The sequence below is a fragment of the Euphorbia lathyris genome, chromosome 8 (assembly GCF_963576675.1).
Source record: "Euphorbia lathyris chromosome 8, ddEupLath1.1, whole genome shotgun sequence".
NCBI classification, from domain to species: domain Eukaryota; kingdom Viridiplantae; phylum Streptophyta; class Magnoliopsida; order Malpighiales; family Euphorbiaceae; genus Euphorbia; species Euphorbia lathyris.
Genome location: NC_088917.1, coordinates 6,402,166 through 6,424,522, shown reverse-complemented (window position 1 = coordinate 6,424,522; position 22,357 = coordinate 6,402,166). Strand labels below are relative to the sequence as shown.

General features: G+C 35.5%; 1 protein-coding gene across 3 annotated transcripts; it reads left to right on the top strand.

Annotated features, from left to right (window-relative positions):
* Positions 1 to 630: 630 nt before the first annotated feature.
* On the top strand, positions 631 to 20,377 carry LOC136202011 (B3 domain-containing protein REM13-like). 3 transcript variants are annotated; one of them, XM_065992436.1, is made up of 18 exons: positions 631 to 780; positions 859 to 1,171; positions 2,709 to 2,833; positions 2,917 to 3,154; positions 3,939 to 4,004; positions 5,479 to 5,594; positions 5,670 to 5,703; positions 6,879 to 7,493; positions 8,958 to 9,082; positions 9,168 to 9,405; positions 10,513 to 10,578; positions 11,765 to 11,877; positions 11,953 to 11,986; positions 13,992 to 14,116; positions 15,115 to 15,352; positions 16,904 to 17,016; positions 18,485 to 18,722; positions 19,966 to 20,377. In XM_065992436.1, the coding sequence occupies exons 1-18, from the start codon at positions 715 to 717 to the stop codon at positions 20,046 to 20,048; spliced, it is 2,946 nt and encodes a 981-aa protein (XP_065848508.1). In that variant the 5' UTR covers positions 631 to 714; the 3' UTR covers positions 20,049 to 20,377. The 3 variants fall into 3 exon arrangements, with proteins under 3 accessions (XP_065848508.1, XP_065848507.1, XP_065848509.1); XM_065992435.1 differs by having other exon boundaries at positions 5,470 to 5,594; XM_065992437.1 differs by lacking the exon at positions 6,879 to 7,493 and having other exon boundaries at positions 5,470 to 5,594.
* Positions 20,378 to 22,357: the final 1,980 nt, after the last annotated feature.

Genomic DNA, 22,357 nt, shown 5'->3' with positions numbered 1-22,357 from the left:
CCGATCCATTCGCCGCTAAAATCTGTCTAAGACGTTTCCCTCCAATCACTTCCGAAACTCAAAAACTCTTCGGTTAGGACTTAGAACTATGTATAAGGATGCTATGGTTTCAATTTCGAGTAATTCGGACAGTCGAATCACCGTAAATCAAAAAAACGGTGGAAAAACGGTCCAGAGAAAATTGATAATAAAGAAAAAGAAAAGAAAAAGGATAATGATCACCGTTTGGTGCGATTTGAGATATATATCTCAAATATGTAAAATATCAGGATTGATCATCTATCTTTATATAATCTTTTAAAAATTATCTTAAATTTTTAATTGACACCTAAAACCATCGAATTAACTCCACACTTTTCTTATATCACCAAATTAATATCATATACCCAATCATTTTAATATATACTAATATCAAGATATAAATTTTAGAAATTTAGACACGGACGTGACAAAGAGAAAATAATTGCATCATTTTAGACGTTAGAGATAAAATTGCTAAAACGTTAGGGGTAAAATTGCACTTTATTCCTGATATTAGAAAACATTATTGAAAGAAACTGAAGTTTAGTCACCTTTTTGGAACTTATCCCAACTTCAGTGTTCATCCTTGTAATTTACCAAAAAAAAAAAAGTAAGAAAGAAAGTGTTGGTGGTTCCACTCCAAATCCCACCATTGTTAAACAGAAATTTGGTTGATGACTTTTAACAAACACCATGTCTACAGTCCTCACTAAACCACAATTCTTCAAGCCACTGATTTCAGGTTTTGAGGATGACTTTGTAAGCTTTATCTTTCTCTTTTTCCATATCTGATTCTCTCATTAGCTTCGGCAAATAATAATTATCTATCTTTTGCAGTCAATTCCTGTTTCCTTCTTCAAGTACTTGAAAGGAGAAGAATGTGACAGAGCTAAGCTGAGGAGCCAAGGTGGAAAGCTTTGGCCTATTAAGATCAATGGAAGACGATTTGAAGATGGGTGGAAACACTTTGTGGAAGATCACGACTTACAAATTGGGGATTTCCTGGTTTTCAGACATGAAGGAGATATGGTGTTTGATGTTCTGGTGTTTGATCGAACTACTTGTCAGAGGGAATATCTTCCAATTATTGATATAAAAGAGGAGGAATTTGAAATTCATGATCAAAATCGTCCAAAATATACTAGTACTGGTGAAGTTCTTTTCTCTCTATTCTCTATTCATCTGGGTTTGATTCTTATTTTCTAGCTCTACATTTTTTCCCCAATTTTGAGATTTAGTTTCACATTTCGTGTGTAGCACATGTCAATCTAACTTTCATTTCCCAATTCCATAATATGATTGATCATCTGGGTCTAATTTGTTAGATATCACACAATGCTTAATTAGGGAGCTATATGACTCCTTATAGACAATAATCCTCATGTTCGAAATACCTTTTGAAGTGAGTTAAACCTCTGAAGGAATGAGAGTGCGTTCGATATCCCACATTGTTTAATATACTAGTACTGGTGAAGTTCTTTTTTTTTTCTTTCTATTCTCCATTCATCTGCGTTTGATTCTTATTTTCTAGCTCTACATTTTTTCCCTAATTTGAGATTTAGTTTCACATTTCATGTGTAACACATGTCAATCTAACTTTCATTTCCCAATTCCATAATATGATTGATAATCTGGGTCTAATTTGTTAGAGATAACTTTTGAGGTGAGTTACACCTTCCTTCAAGTGCTTGTATTCAGTGTTGGATCACCCAAGAATTTTCGATTCATGCTGCAGACGATTCTGGGCATGAGGGTGTTTGTTAGATATCCACATTGCTTAATTAGGGAGCTAAGTGATCCGAACCTGCCCGGAGCCAGCCTCCCAATGCGGGTTCTTATACGTGTTCCCTTGAGGTACTAAAGCTTTTGGAGTGAGTTAAGCCTCGTTTACATAATTCTTATTTTGGAGCGCGTTAGGCCTAGTTTACATAATTCTTATTTTCCCCCATTCCATATTTCATATGTAGACATGTCAATTTAACTTCCATTTTCCAATTCCATAATATGGTTGATCATTTGGGTCTAATTCTTATTTCCAGCTTTACATTTCCCCCCACTTTAAGTTTAGTTTCATATTTCATATATAAGCCATGTTAATTTGACTTTCAGTTACTAATCCCATATTATATAGATCATCGGGTGTAATTCTTATTTTCCAACCCTTTATTGTCCCCATTTTAAGATTTTAACGTATATCTAGACTCCTATTTTGGTTTTCCGAATTAGAATCGGAATTAAAAAACTTCCCCCAATCCTATTAGAATAAGGATTATACTTCTAGGCCGAGTTGTTTGCTGTTATTTATTTGCATTAAGAGTTTTGGAGTTTATGTTCTCGGATTATGCATGTGTAAGAGTTTGGGTGAAATCGGGTCCATGTGATTTGAGAGTTGGAAACTTGAGTAAAGGATGGGATTTGCTTACTGTTGTACCAATTTGCTTATTACTAATGAATTATGCGCTCCTCCTTGCCCGTGGATATAGCCAAAATTAGCAGGATCATGTAATTTCTTGTTCTTGTGGTTGTATGTCTAATTTCTCGTTCTGTATGTCAATCTTGAAATAGTTAACATCGATCCAATTCCTAACATAAGATTAATTTCATATATAGGCCATTGTCGGGATTAATGCTTAGTTACGGCATAAAATGCAGTGCTAAGAATCTAAGATTATGTTTCTGTAATGCAGGGAAGAAATTGGAAAAAGAGAAGAAAGTTAAAACTGGATTAAAAGAAACAGATAGCTCCTCTGCTCATGAACATCCTTATTGTGTAATCAAGCTCTCACCAGACAGCATCAGGAAGTCTAGATTGGTAACTACTCAGTACTTATGCTTGGGAATATATCTGCATTACAGAATTTTCTTTCAAACTCGGTAATTTTTGTGTTGAATCAGTATATTCCCCGGAATTTCGCAACATTATGCGGTCTATATGGTCGATCTTGTTCGATGATTCTTAAGGATGAAGAGGAAAAGTGTTGGCCAGTAAAACTATTGTACAGAACGCTAGAGAGTAAATTTTTTATTGGAGCTGGTTGGGGTGCCTTCCATGATTTTCATAAGCTTAAGGAAGGAGATGCATTGATTATTGAGCTTATTAAAAATGGGGAGACGCCTGTAATGAAAATTTTTAGTAAGTTTTCCTCAAATATGAAATGAGAATAAAGTTTGAGTGAAACCCTTGTACTTGCCTAAATAATCTGATTGGCTCCCTGAATTTTGGAGATATCTCATTAGCTCCCTGAGCTGAACTTGATTAAAGCTATGTTGCACATAAACTCTTCTTCACTAGCGTTTCGTGTCCGTTTCTGTTTCCATTTCTTTTCCGTTTCGTAGCTAAATTTTCTTTGAAATAACGTTTCCCGGTTTCCGTTTCCGTGGAACATAGGCTTAAAGTGATATGATTAACTTGGCAGAGTAAGTGGAAATTTGGGAAAGTTGAAGCACATATCACTTTAAGCAATTTCACGAGGTAAGTAGATCATTTTAAGCAAGTTCACGGGTCAATATGTCGCTTTAAGGAGCAAGTTCAAAGGCCTAGTAGGTCACTTTAATCAAATTAGGGGCTAATGAGACATCTCCAAAGTTTAATTGGATTATTTGGCCAATTACAGGGCGCTCTTGATATGTTAAGCCTATTTACGGTTTGGCCTAATACATTCCTAGCCCCTCCAAATTGGCCATAAAAGCATATTGATCCCTCCAAACCCCTTGATGTTGCTTAAAGTGACATGGCTAACTCCCTGAGTACTAGGTGACAGAGCAGAGTAGAGGGTTGTACAAGTTGAAGTCGTGTCACTTTAAGCAAGTTCAAGGGGCTAATGCGACATGTCTCCAAAGTACAGGGGAGCAATTGGGACGCTTGATGTATTAAGCCCTGTACTTTTTTTAATTTCTTGATTAATGATGCCATGAAGGACTACAAGAACATCCAGAGGTTACAAGGGAGCACACAATTCAGATTAATGAACCAGCTTGCTCTGGTAAGTTCATTTCTTTCTTGTATTATGCATTGTTTGAGTTAAACTGTATATGTACATCTATGACACCTGAATTATAGCGGTACTAACATTATGACACCGGAACCTGAACTTCATGAACTTTACATTATTTAACATTAAAGTCCAAATCAAAGAAAACCCGTTAAAAATTAACGAAGTGATAACGTAGAAATAAGTATTTGACCATAATTTAATAGAACATGGACCCACTAAATTCATGTCGAGTTCTCTAGTTTGTTCAACTTGTGTTGGTGATATATTTATATTTTTGGCCTAATACATTCCTAGCTAGCTCTTTGTACTTGTTCAGAAAAGTCAACCGTCTCCTTATACTTTGGAATCATCCTATTTGCCCCTCAACTTGCTTAAAGTGATTTATTGACCCTTTAAGTACAGGTGGTAGAGCAATGGGAGAATTTGGCTAGTTGAAGTGTGTATCACTTTAAGCAAGTTCAAGGGTCCAATAGGCCAATAGATCACTGTAAGCTAGTTCAAGGGACCAATAGGGAACTTTAAGGAAGTTCAGAGAGTCAAAGGTCACCTTCATCAAGTTCAGGGGTGAATAGAATGTTTCCATAGTATAAGGAGACATTTGACTTTTCTGGACAAGTAGAGAGCTAAGGGTGTATGGGATAAGAGCCAAATTTGGCCCTAACATTTTTGGTGAAGTGCAAATTTGGCCCCGATGTACGAAATGATTTAAATTTAACCCTAACGTTTTTAAGCAAGATCAGTTTTAGCTCTACGTTACCGAAAATTTGAAAAGACTTGTTCAACTGTTATTTAATTGTGACATTGGACCTTCCAAACATCAATTACATTTAAGTCATATAATATGTCACTACTAATAGAGTTACAAAAAACTTGTTAAAATGCTAACAACTAAGTCAGTCACATACAAGTTAATAACAAATTTTTTTGTCAATGTGTTTAAAATGTTTACTCTGTTACTAATATAGTTAGAAATAATCAACAAAAAATGTACGGAAGTGCTTCAGTTTATCGTAAAACTTGTTTGGAAGGACTGATGTGACAGTTAAATAATAGTCAATCCAACCTTTTCAAATTTTTGGTAACCTAGGGCTAAAATTGTTCTTGCTTGGAAACGTTAGATTTAAATTTGCACAATTTCATACTTTAGGGCTGTCAGATATTGATATGAAGTGGACCTTTAACTATCAGCATGAGCTTTTAGTTCAAACAGTTCCATGACATGGTATCAGAACCAACCAGATTGACCAAGTGGTCATGGAACCGTTTGAACTAAAAGCTCAAGTTGATTGTTAAAGGTTCACTTCATATTAATACCTGACACACCCCATACACGAATGCCTCTGCACTTCTTCAAAAATGTCTGGGTCAAATTTGATCATTATCTCGGGATGTATTAAGCTTTATATTTTTGTGATTTACTTGGATGTTCTTTCTGATCACTGATGCCATGAAGGACTGCAAGAACATACGGAGGTTAGAAGGGAGCTCAAATTTCAGAGTAATGCACAAGCTGGTTCTCCATCACTCGAACATCTTCATGCCAATTCTAAAGCTTCGAAGCTTAGAAAATCTCAGTTGGTGAGTACCGACCCAATGCTTAGTAGTTTCGTTAATGCTTGTGGATGATCATTCTTATAGAGACATCAATTGCAGGAAACTCCTGAAGTAGCAAAAGAATCCGACGCTGGTAAGTTTATTTCTTTTGTTGTATTATGCATGTTTGAGTTTGTTACTTTGGAAGAAAACTACTCCAATTCTTTTATTAAAGGCTAAATATATCAGGGCCACCCTGAACTTGGACTCGAAAGCCGATTGACTCTCTAAACTTTAAGGATATCTAATTAGCCCTTGAACTCACTTAAGTTACTTGATTGACCCCCCTAGTGCTACGTGGCAGAGTAAGAGGCAATTTCGTGTGTGTCACTTTAAGCAAGTTGAGGGGCTAATACTTCACATTAAGTAAGTTTAGGAGGCTAATAACTTGTCCGAAGTTCAAGGAGCCAATCGGTTTTCTGGACCAAATATAGGGGTCCCTCAATGTATTTAGCCTTTATTGCAAGATAAAGAGTTTGTATACAAGAATGAGAATAGGAAGTGGACAGATATACTAATTCATATAGTTAGGCTCTGTTCTTTATTACTGAAAAAAACTGAACTGAACTGAACTGAATGCTACTGAACTGAACTGAATGATACTGAATACTGAACTGAACTGAATTTAACTGAATGCTACTGAACTTAACTGAATTAAATATCAAATAAAATCTAGGCTCGATAAAATCCTATGACATTAAATAAAAATGAGTCTAATTTAAATTAAAAATATAAATTACATACAAACACAAATTTATATATAATTTAAAGCCTATGAAATTAAATACAAATTTTTATATGAATACACACTCTTAACTTTTTATTACAATTAAGTATTAAGGTACAAAAATACCTTTAACGTTTTGGGTCCGGGGTTATTTTACTCCTAACGTCTAAATATGAATTTTCATATGAATACAAAATCTTGACTCAATTTATCAATGTTAAGGGTAAAATTGCTATTGGCTTCTAATATTAGGGATAAAATTGCACTATTTGAGATATTAAGGTAGTTGAGCCAGTTAATTTTTTAGAGCATTGTAATGTAAACGTATTAATATAATATTTATTTACTTTTCGCAAAATTTGCAAATAAGTTGCACCAAATAATTATAATTATAATAAATAATGATAATATATATAATGACAAAGCATAAATTATATATAAATATAATTATAATGAAAATAGATAAATTAATATATAATAAATTATAATAATTTATTGGGCCCTTAAAATCCCTTATCGAATTAGGAGTTTTTTGTGGTTAGGAGTTAAAGACAGGCTGCTCACCAATGTGGATAGGCAGAGGAGGCACTTGACTGAATCAGGAACCTGTAGTAGATGCAGGGGTCATATGGAGACACTTTGCCATGCTCTGAGGGATTGCCTTAATAGTCAGAAGATTTGGGAGGGGGTTCTTCCTGCCCATACCCTTCCTCCCTTCATGGCTCATTCTGCAATTGACTGGTTCTCTGAGGGCGCTAAGGGGAAGTTATTGGCCAATATGGAGCACGGCGACATTTTCTTTGCTCTTATCTGTCACCATATTTGGAAATGGAGGAATGATGAGTTATTTGCTAAGAAAACTACCTTTATTCCTGATTTATTAAACTTCTTTTCCAAAAAACTTTCGGTTATTTTGCAAAGTTCTAAAGGGGAGCCCCTGGGTAATCCCTCCCCGGCTAAGGTGGTCCACTTGGTTGGTTGGAGTAAGCCTATTGAAGGGGTAGTGAAGTTGAATACGGATGGCTCCTGCCTTAGCAATGGCAGAATTGCTGCTGGAGGAGTTCTTCGGGATGCTGGTGGAGCTTGGCTGGCTGGGTTTACCCATAACTTGGGATTGGGCTCGGCCTTTTCTGCAGAGCTCTGGGGGATTCTGTCAGGTATTAAGCTTGCCATTCGCATGGGAATTAAGAAGCTGGTGGTGGAATCTGACAATTTGGAGGCTATCAATAGGATTTCTGCTTCCCAAGTTTCTTATCTCTCTTGCCAGAACCTTATCAAAGCCATTTTGAGGCTTCGTCCTGCTTTTGAGGTTATTAGGTTCTCCCATATTTTTAGGGAGCAAAACCGTGTGGCGGATTGCTTGGCTGCGGCTGGGCATGGGGGATGTTAGGTGTTTCTACCCTTTCTATTCCTCCTTCTTCTATTTTGTCCCTTCTGCTTGAGGATAGGGTTGGGGTCAGCCACCCTAGGCTGATCCCGGGTTAGGCTTTCGTTTTGTTTGTTTTTTTTTTTTTTTTTTTCCTTGTCCTACCAAAAAAAAAAAATAAATTGCTGAAATTATAAATAAATAATGATAATAATAATAAATTATATATAAATAATAATAATATATAATAATTATAATAAATAATGATAAATTATTGAATAATGAATACTGAAACTGAATACTGAACTGAACTGATTACTACTGAACTGATTATTACTGAAATTAAGTAATAAAGAACAGGGCCTTACTCCCTAAAATTCGTCTATTACAGCTAGCTTTATTCATATATGTTCTATAACACTTCCCTCAAGCTGCAGCGTACATAACAATCATGCCTAGCTTGTTACATATCAGATATAGGTAACTTGAAAAGGCTTTAGTAAAGACATCAATTAGTTGGTAGGTGAGATGAGACCAAATGAAGTGACATGAGATTATCACTGGAAATGCAGGGATGATACCGAAATTGACTGAAGGCTAAGATGTGGTCAGACAAAACACCATCTCTATAAAAAGGTGGTGTTTGCGTGGCCGCTCTCTAGGGTAGACCTTAAACTATCAGATGTGGTCAGACAAAACACCATCTCTATAAAAAGGTGGTGTTTGCGTGGCCGCTCTCTAGGGTAGACCTTGAACTAGCTACACAATGTGGCTGCTTTCTGTGGTAGACCTGAATATGGCTGCTCTCTGTGCCAGACCCAAACGTGGCTGCTATGTGGAAGGCACGGCAAAAAAAAAAAAGAATAGGAAAAGAACCATATTTAATCCGAGAAACTCTAAGACATCTAAAACATGGAGTAATTTGGCCAGTCACTGTTAGATTTAAGCTTGTTAGATCTAAGCTTTAGGGTGATTTTAATCTCCACCCTAGGATTCTAACAAACTTAAATCTAACGATGGCTGACCAAAACATGAACCGAAACCTAGAAGCTCAACTAGGCTGTGATACCATGTTACTTTGGGAGAAAAATACGCCGATTCATTTACTGAAACATAAATATTGTTTATACAAGAATGAAGATAGGAAGTGGACAAATATACCAACATAAGATTAATTTCATACATAGGCCATGTCCGGATTAATGCTTAGTTATGGCATAAAATGCAGTGTTAAGATTATGTTTCTGTAATGCAGGAAAGAATTTGGAAAAAGAGAACAAAGTGATAACTAGATTAGAAAGAAAAGCTAGCTCCTCTGTTCCTGAACATCCGTATTGTATAATTAAGCTCTCACCAGACAGCCTCAAGAAATCTAGATTGGTAACTACTCAGTACTTGTGCTTGGAAAATATATCTGCATTACAGAATTTTCTTTTCAAACTCGGTAATTTTTGTGTTGAGGCAGTATATTCCCCGGAATTTTGCAAGATTATGCGGTCTATATGGTCGATCTTGTTCGATGATTCTTAAGGATGAAGAGGAAAAGTGTTGGCCAGCAAAACTATTGTACAGAACTATAGATAATAAATTTATTATTGGAGCTGGTTGGGGTGCCTTCCATGAGGTTCATAAGCTTAAGGCAGGAGATACATTGATTATTGAGCTTATTAAAGATGGGGAGACCCCTGTTATGAAAATTTGTAGTAAGTTTTCCTCCTCAAATATGAAATGAGAGTAAATTTTCAGTCAAATAAACAATGGCGTAATACAGGCCCCCTAAACAATCTGATTGGCTCCCTGTACTTTGGAGATATCTCATTAGCTGGGTTTAATGCACCATTGGTTACTGAACTTTCATGGTTGTCTCAAAATGGTCACTCAATTTCAATTGGTCTCAATAAAATGATTCAACTTTGAATTTTGTCTAAATAAATTCCGACGAATTCAAGAGCAAAAAGACACCGGAAATATGACGTGGCTTCCACATCAGCACTAGTCAATTTTCACCTGAAGTTGCAGCCACATCACTTTTCCAGTGTATTTTTGCTCTTAAAGTTGCCGGAATGACTTTATTGAGAAAAATTGAAATTGAGTGACCATATTGAGACAACCATGAAATCAATGACCAACGGTGCATTTAACTTCTCATTAGCTCTCTGAACTTGATTAAAGTGATATGATTAACTTCCTAAGTTCAGAATAAGCGGAGATTTGAGAAATTGGAAGCGCGTATCACTTTAAGCATTTTCACGGGGTCCATAGATCATTTTAAGCAAATTCACGGGTCAATATGTCACTTTAAGCAAGTTCACAGGACCCATACGTTATTTTAAGCAAGTTCAAATGGTAATTAGGTCACGCTAAACAAATTTGGGGCTAATGAGACATTTCCGAAGTTCAGAGGGTCAATTAGATTATTAGGCCAAAGTACAGAGGGCTCTTGATGTGTTAAGCCTATTTATATTTTGGCCTAATAATACATCCCTAGCCCCTCCAAATTGGCAGTAAAATCATATTGGTCCCTTGAACTTTGAAAATGACCGGTTAGTCCCCTTGATGTTGCTTAAAGTGACATGATTAACCCCCTAAGTACTAGGTGACAGAGCAAAGTGGAGGGTCGGGCAAGTTGAAGTGTGTCACTTTAAGCAAGTTTAAGGGGCCAGAATTAGATCACTTAAAGCAAGTTAAGGAGGCTAATGCGACATCTCCAAAGTACAGGGGAGCAATCAGGTTATTTGACGAAATATAGGGAGGTTTGATGTATTAAGCCTTATACTTTTGTTAATTACTTGATCAATGATGCCATGAAGGAGTAAAAGAACATCCAGAGGTTACAACGGAGCAGACATTTCATAATAATGGACCAGCTTGCTCTGGTAAGTTCATTTCTTTTCTTGTATTATGCATTCTTTGAGTTAAACTGTATATCTGTTTTCTAAGTAAAATACATCCATGGCCCTGAATTAAAGCGCTACTTACTAACTTTTTGACCCCTGAAGTTCATTTTATGACATAAAAATCCTTCAACTTTTACATTGTTTAACATTAAAGTCCAAATCAAAGAAAACCGGTTAAAAATTAACGAAATGATAACCTAGAAATACGTATTTGACCATAATTTAATAAAACATTGACCCACTAAATTCATGTCGTGTAGACAAAACCTCTAGTTTCCTCAACTTGTGTTGATGATATATTTATATTTTGGCCTAATACATTCCTACCTCTTTTTACTTATCCAGAAAAGCCAACGGTCTCCCTATACTTTGGAATCATCCTATTTACCTCCTGAACTTGCTTAAAGTGACCTATTGACCCTTAATTCCACGTGGTAGAGCAATGGGAGACTTTGGCAAGTTGAAGTGCTTATCACTTTAAGCAAGTTCAAAGGGCCAATTGACCAATAGATCACTGTAATCTAGTTCAAGGGACCAATAGGGCACTTTAAGAAAGTTCAGGGAGTCAAAGGTCACACAGCAAGTTTAGGGGTGAATAGTATGTTTCTGAAGTATAAGGAGACAGTTGACTGTTCTGGACAAGTACAGAGCTAAGGATATTAACCATTATATTTTGGCTTAATACATTTGTTGCCCCTTCTACTTGGCTCAAAACTTCAACTGGCCTTCTGAACTTTCAAAAGTTCCAAATGACCCATTTTATTGAACAATTGCATTTAATAGACCCCTATTATTGTCAAATGCATTCAATAACCCCTATTCTTGTTCAATTGCATTTAATAACCCCCCATTCTTGTCCAATTGTATCCAATAGGTCCAAAACTTCAACAGTGAACTTTCAAAGTTTCTAATTATTTGTCTATTTTGCATTTTCTTTTTGACACGCGACAGAACGTGTATCCCATTTTCTGCATTCAACAAATTCTATTAAAAAATAATGGGTTATTGGATGCAATTGGATAAGAATATGAGTCATTTAGAACTTTTGAAAGTTTAGGGGGCATTTGTAGTTTTGGGCCAATTACAGGGAGAAACATATGTATTAGGCCATTTTTGTTATTTACTTACAAGTTACATGTTCTTTCTAATCAATGATGCCATGAAGGACTACAAGAACATCCGGAGGTTAGAAGGGAGAGTAATGCACAAGCTGGTTCTCCGGCACTAAGACATCTTCATTCCAATACTAAGGCTTTGGAGCTTAGAAAATCTCAGCTGGTGAGTACCGACTCAATGCTTAGTAATTTTGTTAATGCTCGTGGATGATCATTCATATAGAGACATCAATTGCAGGAAACTCCTGAAGTAGCAAAAGAATCTTGCTCTGGTAAGGTTACTTCTTTTGGTGTATTATGCATGTTTGAGTTTGTTAATTTGAGAGTAAACTACTCCAATTCATTTATTAAAGGCTAAATATATCAGGCCTCCTTGAACTTGGCCCAGAAAACCGATTGGCTCCCTAAACTTTAAGATATCTTGTTAGCCGCTGAACTTACTTAAGTTACTTGATTAACCCCCTAGTGCTACGTGGCTGAGTAAGAGGCGATTTCGGAAAGTCGAAGCGTGTGTCACTTTAAGCAAGTTCAGGGGTAATAGTTCACTTTAAGTAAGTTTAAGAGGCTAATGACATCTCCTAAGTGCAGGGAGCCAATTGGTTTTTTGGACCAACTATAAGGGGGCCTTGACTTATTTAGCCTTTATTGAGATAAATTGCACTAATGGTCACTGAGGTTTGGGATCAGTTTCGAAAAAGCCACTGAACTTAATTTTGTTTCAATAAAGTCACTAAACTGGAGGGCGAGCCTTGGCGCAACGGTAAACGTTGTTGTCGTGTGACCAAGAGGTCACGGGTTCGAGTCTTAGGAGCGGCTTCTTGCCAAATAAATTGGCAGGGGAAGGCTTGCCCCCAGTACACCCTTGTGGTGGGACCCCTCCCCGGACCCTCGCTTAGCGGGGACGCGTAGTGCGACCGGGCCGCCCTAAAGTCACTAAACTTTGCTTTTTATTTCAATAAAGTCATTCCAACCAATTAATACATAAAAAGTCAATTGGAATAGTGACGCGATAACCAAGTTGGACATGACTGACTCTTATGTATGACATGATATGACATGCGACACATGATGGGACAAAAATATAAAAATTATATTTTTTTACTTAATTCAATTGCTTGAAACTGTTATCTAGCATCCAAAAAATCTATTTTTATTTTTTATTTTTTTGCTGTCTCGTGACATACACATGGTTACTGAGTGATTGTCATGTTATATATAAAAGTAAACTCTTTGCAATGTGGTTGTCACCTCACTTCAGTGACTCTTTTTCTGTCTGAATCGGTTGGGATGATTTTATTGAAATAAAAAGTAAAGTTCAGTGACTTTTTTGAATCAAAATGAATTTCGGTGACCTTTTTGAAATTGACCCGAGATTTCAGTGACCATTGATGCAAGTTACCCACCTTTATTGCAAGATAAAGAGTTTATCTACAAGAATGAGGATACAAAGTAGACAAATATACTAACCCCTATGGTTACTCCCTAAAATTAATCTATTACAACTAGCTTTGTTCACATATGCTCTATAACACTCCCTGCAAGCTGGAGCATAGATAACAACAATCATGCCTAGCTTGTTGTTACAGAGCAGATATAGGTAACCCGACAAAGCTTTAATAAAGACATCAATTGGGTGTTAGGTGTGATGAGACCAAATGTAGTGATATGAGATTATCACTGGAAATGCAAGGACGATACCAGAAGCGACCTAAGGCTAAGATGTGGTGAGACAAAACACCGTCTCTATAAAAGGGTGGTGTTTGCGTGCCGCCCTCTAGGGAAGACCTTAAACTAGCCACAAGAATGTGGTTGCTTTCTGTGGTAGACCTGATTATGGCTGCTCGCTGTGCAAGAACCAAAAGTGGCTGCTCTCTGTGGACGACACGGCAAAAAAAGTATAGGAAAAGAACCATATTTACTCTGAGAAACTCTAAGACATCCAAAACATGAACCGAAATCTAGAAGCACAACTAGGCTCATTTACCGAAACATAATGATTGTTTATACAAGAATGAAGATACGAAGTGGACAAATATACCAATCCCTATAATTGCTCACTAAAATTCTTCTATTACAACTAGCTTTGTTCAGATTTGTTCCTACTATAGTCTATAACAGAGTTTAACTGTATATTTGTTTTACTATTTGAAGTTCAAACTTACTGATTGGAATAAATTGAAAACATCTTTAGAATATTCTTAGCATTTTTATATAATGAAAAAAGATTGGTAGTTATATTTTTGAAGGATAAATCTTAAACGTGTTTTGATGATTCAGGGAAGCCGAAAAAGTATAAGCAACACGAGAATGCATCAAAAGCAAAAGCTAGTTCTTCTTCTGTCACTCCAAATAGCTTCTTCGTGGCAAGAATAACAGATTACACTTGCAAAAGATCAAAACTGGTACTTACTTCCTGCTCTATCCTTTTGAAGAATGGGTAAACAGTACAGACATTCATTGAAGTTTGGAGTCTTTTTCACGAAGATCACCGAATTTCAATTTCTACCAATAAAATCACTGAACTTCCACATTTGATTTCAATAAAGTTATTCCAGCCAATTAGTATATAAAGACTCACCGGAATGTTGGCGTGGCATAAAAAAGGGTTGACTATATACCAACTAAGCACCACGTTGGACTAGGATGTGCCATGTCAGCCATAGAAATCACACATGCATGTCATGATGCTTAGTTGGCATATAGTCAACTGTCTTTGTATGTCACATCAACATTCTAGTGAGTGAAGTACACAAATTGATCGGAATGACTTTATTGAAATCAAATGTGATGTAAAGTGATTTTATAGAAAGAAAATGAAATTTACTTTTTTGAAACAAGCTCCAAACTTCAATGATCATACTCTAGGGAGCACCGACTTCTAGGAGGTTAACGTACGAGTGTCGGACACACACCCAACACTCCAAAATAAGTGTCCCCTCGTTTTCTTTTCTTTTTTAATGGGGACACTTCTGAGATACGGATTCTAAGTTAATTAGTAGAATATAGGGGTATTATTTTTAATATTTTACAAAAAAGAGGGGTTGATATATGCAAAAATAAATTAAAAACATAATAAAAAAAGAAATCAAAATCTAATGAAAAGAATATAGGAGCCATTCCTTTTTTGGTAGTTTAAATAGTTTGAAGCATTAAATGTTTCTTTTTGATGAATTAATGATTTATTATGGATGTTATTTAAGGTTTATAATGACTAATGAATGTTATTTATGGCGTGTTCCCTCCGTACTCATGTCTCATATTTTTTTAAAATGTTGTTTTCCGCACCTGTACCCATACGAGTACTGTGTCGGTGCTTCCTGCTGTATTTTACCCTTTTGAAAAATTTGTATGGGTTGTACTTCCTTTTATAAAATCTGGTATAATTTTTGTGTCCGAGCAGTACATACCTGTGAAATTTTCAAGGCTGCACTTTGAAAACAAAAAGTGTTGCAAGGTGATTCTTGTAGACCAAGAGGGAAGATCATGGCCAGCATATTCATGGCATAAAAGTTCAGTTGAAGAAGCTTATATTTCAGATGGTTGGAAAGAGTTCAGCGACGCTAATAAACTGAAGATGGGGGATTCTTTCGTTTTTGAGTTCGTTGGAACTCAGAAAAGGCCTGTACTCCAAATGCGCGGTAAGTTATGTTTTCCTATTGAACTACATTGCACGGAAACTTTGATTTTGTTAATTATCCCACTTTGATTAGCTGTAAAAGTAGGACTGTAATCGAGCCGAGCCGGTTTGAGCCAAGCTTTGGCTTCGGCTCATTAGAAAATTGAGGAGCTCGAGCTCAATATTATGTTCGTGAGCTGTTAATTCCGTTCAAGAACATCACTCGCAAACAACTAATTAATTATGTTCATTTGAAATTTTTTTAACACAAAACTACATAATTTTGAAACCTACAAAACTAAAGTTTACACAAAAGTACGTGGTTTTACATTCCCCTTTATAACCAAGCTTGTTCATGGACCTGTAATCGAGCCTGCTTTCGAGCCGAGTTTCTCCGTGCTCAAACTCGGTCGTTTAAAAAATCAAGCCGAGCACGGTCGAGTTTTTATCGAGCCGAACATCACCGCTCATAAGCGACTCGCCTCATTTACATCCCTATGTAAAAGTAATGAGTCATTTATAAGTTTGAGACAATACTCCACCTTAAAGGTGTATTTTGGGGTGAGTTATACCCAAGTTTAAGATGGTGACTGAGTTATAAGTGTAAGACAATCCTCCCCTTAAAAGTGCCTTTTGGGGGTGAGTTGTGCCGAGGTTTAAGAGATTTTAAAGCGTTTCACATTTCGAGAAATATTTTGGAAACTGAAACCCTTGGAAACTTGTACAAAATGTTTCATGTCACATTTCCGTAATTTAAGAAAATTGGAAACTCGTTTCCTGAGATTAATGTGTTTTCAGAAATAGATGAATGCCAATCATGTGTTTAATAAATTTCTAATATTTCCTAGATCATCTTCTACCAGATTTGAAAATGAAACAATTCTTTTTTCCATCTATTATGTGACTTGTTTAGGGCTGTAATCGAGCTACGCCAAGCCGAGCTTTGACCTGCTCTAGCTCGGCTCGCTATAAAATTAACGAGCTCGAGCCGAGCTTCGAGCTTGTTTCGAGCCCAAAATTCTCTTTGGACTTGGTTCATTAAGAAAATTATCTAACCATGAATTGTTTGTGAGTAAATCGTGAATTATATTTATGAAGTTTGCTCGCAAATAACTCTTTAATTGTGTACATAAACAAGCTAACAAGCGAAGTTCGTGAATAAATAAACAAGATGCTTGCAAATAGTTCGTCTATTACTCATTTATTATGTTTGTGAACGAACTCATCTAGTAGCAAATGAAATAATATTAAGTTTAAATATTTATGAACTAACACAAAACTAAAATTTGTTCATAAATGTTCTAGTCGAGCCTGCTCGCGAGCTTTGGCTTGCTCAAGCTCGGCTCGTTTACGAACCGAGCCAGTAAATCGTGCTCACGGCTCGGCTCATTTACATCCCTAGACTTGTTTGTAATTATATATATATATATATATATATATATATATCATTGTATTTGTATTATTTACATGTTTATGTTTACTTAAGTTTTTACAAATATCGTTTATTGGTTTCAGATTCTGTTTCCGTTTCCGTTTCCATGTAATATTGGTAGTCAATGATGTTATGTTGCAGGGTTCAAAGCAAACCACAAGGCCGGAAAGAATCAGGAAGCTGCATCTTCATCGATGGAGAAACCCTATACTTATGTCACTGTGCAAGCATCTCACGTTAAAATGAGTCAAATTGTGAGTACTACTTAATTCATCAATATATATGCATGTATACACTGACTGATCAAAGATTCACTGACAAGAGTGCTGTGGTGGTCTCTCGTTATTTATGGGTGCTAAATTGATATTTTTTGGGTGATTTTACTTGAAAAATTAAATCCCATAGGCAGTTTCCATAGAATTTTTGGCGTTTTCCAGCGACCAGTAATTGAAGATTATAGTTTGTTTGAGAAAGCTCTGGATTTCATTTTCTTTTAATGAAATCATTGAAATTCACAATTGATTTCAGTAAAGTCATTTCGGCCAATTTATGTATGCAAATTCACTGGAATGTTGACCTGACAGAGAAAACAATTGATTATATACCAACTAAGCACCATGTCGAAAATGTCTGACTTTGGAGGAATTATATTAAGCACTATGTCAAATGGAAATTGTTAATTGGACAACTGTTTGATACACATGTTAAAATGTGTATGGGAGTTTCTCCATTTGACATGGAGGACCCGGTCCCTAATATAATTTCTCCTGACTTTGTAATGTGGCAGAAACGTGGAAGCCACATGTGTGCCATGTGACACATTCTAAGTTACAACTTTCTTTTGATAAATCACATTTTTGTTTGTCGTGATGCTTAGTTGGTACATAGTGTAACTGTTTCTTGTGCTACGTCGATATTCTAGTGAATTTTTAGACACAAAGTGGTTAGAATGGCTTCACTGAAATCAAATGTACAGCTCAATGATTTTATTAAAAGAAAATGAAATTTAGTGACTTTTGTGAAACATATCCCAAACTCGTATGATCTCTATGCAATTTACCCGAACAAAAAACCATTCTAGAGATGAAGGAACAAAACATAAAGATTCTTCTTCTTTCTCCATTAACTCATAAGAACCTAGGCTGTAAATGAGGTGGGTCGCTAACTCGATTGTGTTTGGCTCGATATATAAAGGAGTCGAGTTTGAGCACAATATTGAGGCTCGATTCATAAACAAGGCGAGATTGAGCACGGCGAAACTCAGCTTAAAAGCTAATAATAGTATTTCTGTAAATGGGAAATGTAAAACTACGCAGTTCCGTAGATTTCAAAACTATGTAGTTTTGTGTTAAAAGAAATTTCAAATAAGATTGAAACCCTGTCTTAGAGTTCAATTCTTCATTCATCAATTTTTACCAGCTTTACTTGTGAGCGTGCTTATGAACATAATTAATGTGTTGTTAGCAAGCAAAGTTCATGAACGTAATTAACGAGCTGCTCGTAAACAAAGACCGTGAACAAACAAACAAGCTGCTCGCTAGCACAGAGCTCAAACTCGTCCATTTTTTGCCGAGCCGAGCATGAGCAAGCTCGGCTCGATTACAGTCCTATAAGAATCCAAACCATGTGTCTCCAAATTCCCCAATTTCCTTTATATATCATAGTGTGTATAAAATTATAATGATGTATCTATTGTTGACTTGTTGAGTTAAAAATTTGCAGAAAATTCCAGTAAGCTTTGCAAAAAGGTGTGGCCTTATTACTAACAAATGTTCAGCAGTGACCATTAAAAATGAAACGGGAAATTCATGGCTAGTGGCACTAAGGCTGGATAAAAATGATGAAGTTTATATGGCATATGGATGGCTTGATTTTGTCAAAGAAAATGGCATACAAGAGGGAGATGTTTTCATGTTAGAACTAGTCAAGGAAGGGATCAAACCTCAGTTGAAATATTATGGTAAATTTTCTAATCCTGATAATTAGTTTTTCATTTGTGAGTTTTGAGGCTTTTGCTGGGTAAATTGCACTTAAGGTCATTAAAGTTTAGGGTCTTTTTTATAAAAATTATTGAACTTCATGTTCGATTCAACAATAATGTCATTCCGATCAATTTGTGTTTAAAAACGGGTTAAATGCATTATTAGTCACTCAATTTTCATGGTTGTCTCAAAATGGTCACTCAACTTCGATTTGTATCAATAAAATCATTCAACTTTGAATTTTGTCTTAATTAAGTCACTTCGGCGACTTCAAGAGTAAAAAAGATACCAGAAAAGTGATTTGATTGCCAAATCAACAATAATTAACTTTCACTGCGGACCAAAACGACACGCGGCTGCCACCTAGATGACACGTGACTATCACCTAGCTGACCGAAACAACACGTGTCAGCTAGGTGGCAGCCGCATGTTGCTTTGGTTAGCTATTTGGCAGCCGCGTGTTGTTTCGGTTAGCGGTGAAAGTTGACTCGTGCTAACGTGGAAGCCACGCCACTTTTCTGGTGTCTTTTTTGCTTTTGAAGTTGCCAGAGGGACTTTATTGAGACAAAGTTTAAAGTTGAATGATTTTTTTTGAGACAAATTGAAGTTGAGTGACCAATTTGAGACAACCATGAAGGTCCAGTGACCAATGGTGCATTTAACCCATTCAAAAACTCACCGAAATGTTGTGACACATAAGACAATTAACTGTATACCAACTAAGAATTAAGTCGGACAAGTTGTGATTTTTTTAGATGTTCTTTTGGAGCTTAGAATGTGCCACGTGACACATATGTCCTTATTCAGGTCACTTTTTCTGTCTGAATTGACCATAACGACTTTATCGAAGTAAAATTGAAAGTTTACTGACTTTATTGAAAGTAGCCGAAGTTCAATGACCTTTATGAAACAGACTTCAAACTTCAATAACCTTCAATAACCATGGGTGCAATTAACCCCGTGGCCGTCACATTAGTCATAAAAGGTCAGACATGTTTGGAATGATGCTTGGTTGGTATTAGTCAACTGTACTTGTGACATTGCCAATATTCCAGTGAGCTTTTGTGTACATATTTGATGGAAATCAAACTTAAATCAGTGATTTTGTATATAAGTTTAATGATCTTTGTGAAATAAACTCTAAACATGAATGATGGTCCGGTGGTTTTACCCGGATTTTGCAAGCAGCATGACTAAGTTTTTTTCTCTTTGTTTTGGAAGCTTTAAAAGAAGAAATGGGAAGTAATCGGAAGGGCATATTGGAAGATTTTGAGGATGTTGAGCCAACCATATTAAGATCTTGAATTGTTCCACTTTTTCTCATGACTCTGTATTTCTAACTTTTTAATAATGTATATTTTGATTTGAAATAAATTGTAGATTTCTAGAAATAAATGGTAGATTTCTAGATTACTACGTTGCAGGAAACCTTCTCCCCAGTAGCGTTTACATGTTTCGTGTTTCGTGTTGGTTTCTATTTCCATTTTTTAGTTATATTTTTGTAAAAATAACGCTTTTCGGTGCCCATTTCGGTTTCCATGCAACTTAGTTGAATTCTCTTTCATTTTCTAGATCTGTCAAATTTTGACTTTAGGCCCTTCGATTTTGATTTAATGATTTAGGGTTTTTGGTTCATTACTGTTGTTTGTTGTTGCTAATATGTTGCTCATAAGTAGTGGATATCAATTGATTTTTCGATTCTACCAAACACTTTTTACCTCATGCTTTCTAAAAAATGGAACCAAATGGACATTTAGCCTCGGAATTTTGATTTTTGGTAGCCTTTAACCAAAGGGACACATGGCTGCCACCTACCTAACATGTTTTGTTTCGGTCGGCTTGGTGTCAGACATATCATCTAGGTGGTAGTCGCTTGTCATTAGTGACTATTGCTGATGTGACAATCACATCACTTTTCTGATGTCTTTTTGCTCTTGAAGTCGTTGGAATAACTTAATTGAGACACAATTCAAAGTGAAATGAGTTTATTAAGATAAATTGAAGTTGAGTGATTATTTTGAGACAATATGAAAGTTCAGTGACCAATGTTGCATTTAGACCGTATGAAGTTTGTGATTTTTTTTATTTTTTTGGGTGCTTAGGATGTGTCACGTGACACATATTTTTATTCTAATGATTTTTTGTGTTTAAATTGATCATTATGACTATTGAAATAAAAAAAGAAAGTTTACATTTTAGTATAAGTTGAGGGGGTTGTCAAAATAATTTAAATAAGTTTAGGAAGTTTTTTAGACAAGTTCATAATACATCATAATTTTTTTGGCTTAATGCATATTTACATCCTTAAATTTGGTAAGTTTTGCCTATTGGCACCTTGAACTTTTTAAATAACCTATCATACATCTATAGTTCGTTCTGTATGTCACTTTATATGTCAAAGACAGATCAGTGATTTTATATGCAGGAGATTCAAATGAGTCAACTATAGGTGTGTGATAGGTTATTTAAAAAATTCAGAATGCCAATGGGTAAAACTTGTCAAGTTTAAAGGTGTAAATATACATTAAGCCTTTTGAAAAACGGAGCATACCACAAGTATTTATTTGCTCGAAATCAAACCACATGCATTTATTTGTCAAAACTTGAAACCACAGAGGGTTATATTTGAAATTAACGCTTAATTTTATATTTTACTGTTTTTTTTGGTTATTGTTATAATTGACTCTTTAAGGAAAGAATCTTATTTAAAATTAATTAATTGATATTTTACACTTACCAATAAGCATTAAACATATTTTTTTTGGTTTAATGTATATTTACACCCTTAAACTTGGTAAGTTTTATTTATTGGCACCCTGAACTTTTTAAATAACATATCACACATATATAGTTGACATTAAAAACCTATCGCACACCTATAGTTGGTTTTAAAAACCTATCACACACCTAAAGTTGGCTCATTCGAATTTCCTGCACACAAAATTGTTGATCTGTCATCTTTGACGTATGAGGTGACATATATAACGAACTATTACACTTTTCTTTTTTCTATAGCACGCACAACGACCTCGTCTGTCAAAGATGACAAATCAACGACTTCGTGTGCAAGAGGTCTGAATGAGCCAACTTTAGGTGTGTACGATATGTTTTTAAAACCAATTATAGGTGTGTGATAGGCTTTTAATGCCAACTATAAGTGTGTGATAGGTTATTTAAAAAGGTCAGGGTGCCAATAGGCAAAACTTGTCAAGTTTAAGAGTGTAAATATGCATTAAGTCCGGAAAAAAATGTCATTCATATTGAAAGAGAGGGAGTAAAAATTACTATTTAACAGCTGAAAGTTGAAATTTGGTTAATTACAGGGGTCTAAATGTTATTTTCCTCACTTTAAGAATATTAAAAGCATATGAGAAAAAAAACGATAAATTACAAAACTGATCCAATTAGAAGTCTAATTATATATTATACTCCTTTCACCGTTACATATCTAGACTATTTCAATATGGATTTTCCTAAACATTTCAATATGGATTTTCCTAAACTAACCTCTAAATATATATATAACAAACTTAAAGAAAGAAAGAAATGGCTAAGTTTGTTTTATATATATGAAAGATATTTTGGAAAAATCTATATTAAAATAGTCTAGATA

Bases quoted from the DNA above. Each gene is read 5' to 3' on its own strand.
- LOC136202011 (XM_065992435.1), top strand. From the start codon at position 715: ATGTCTACAGTCCTCACTAAACCACAATTCTTCAAGCCACTGATTTCA. The intron at 4,005-5,469 runs GTAAGTTCATTT...GATGCCATGAAG, and splicing joins TAATGAACCAGCTTGCTCTG to GACTGCAAGAACATACGGAG. The intron at 9,083-9,167 runs GTAACTACTCAG...GTGTTGAGGCAG, and splicing joins GCCTCAAGAAATCTAGATTG to TATATTCCCCGGAATTTTGC.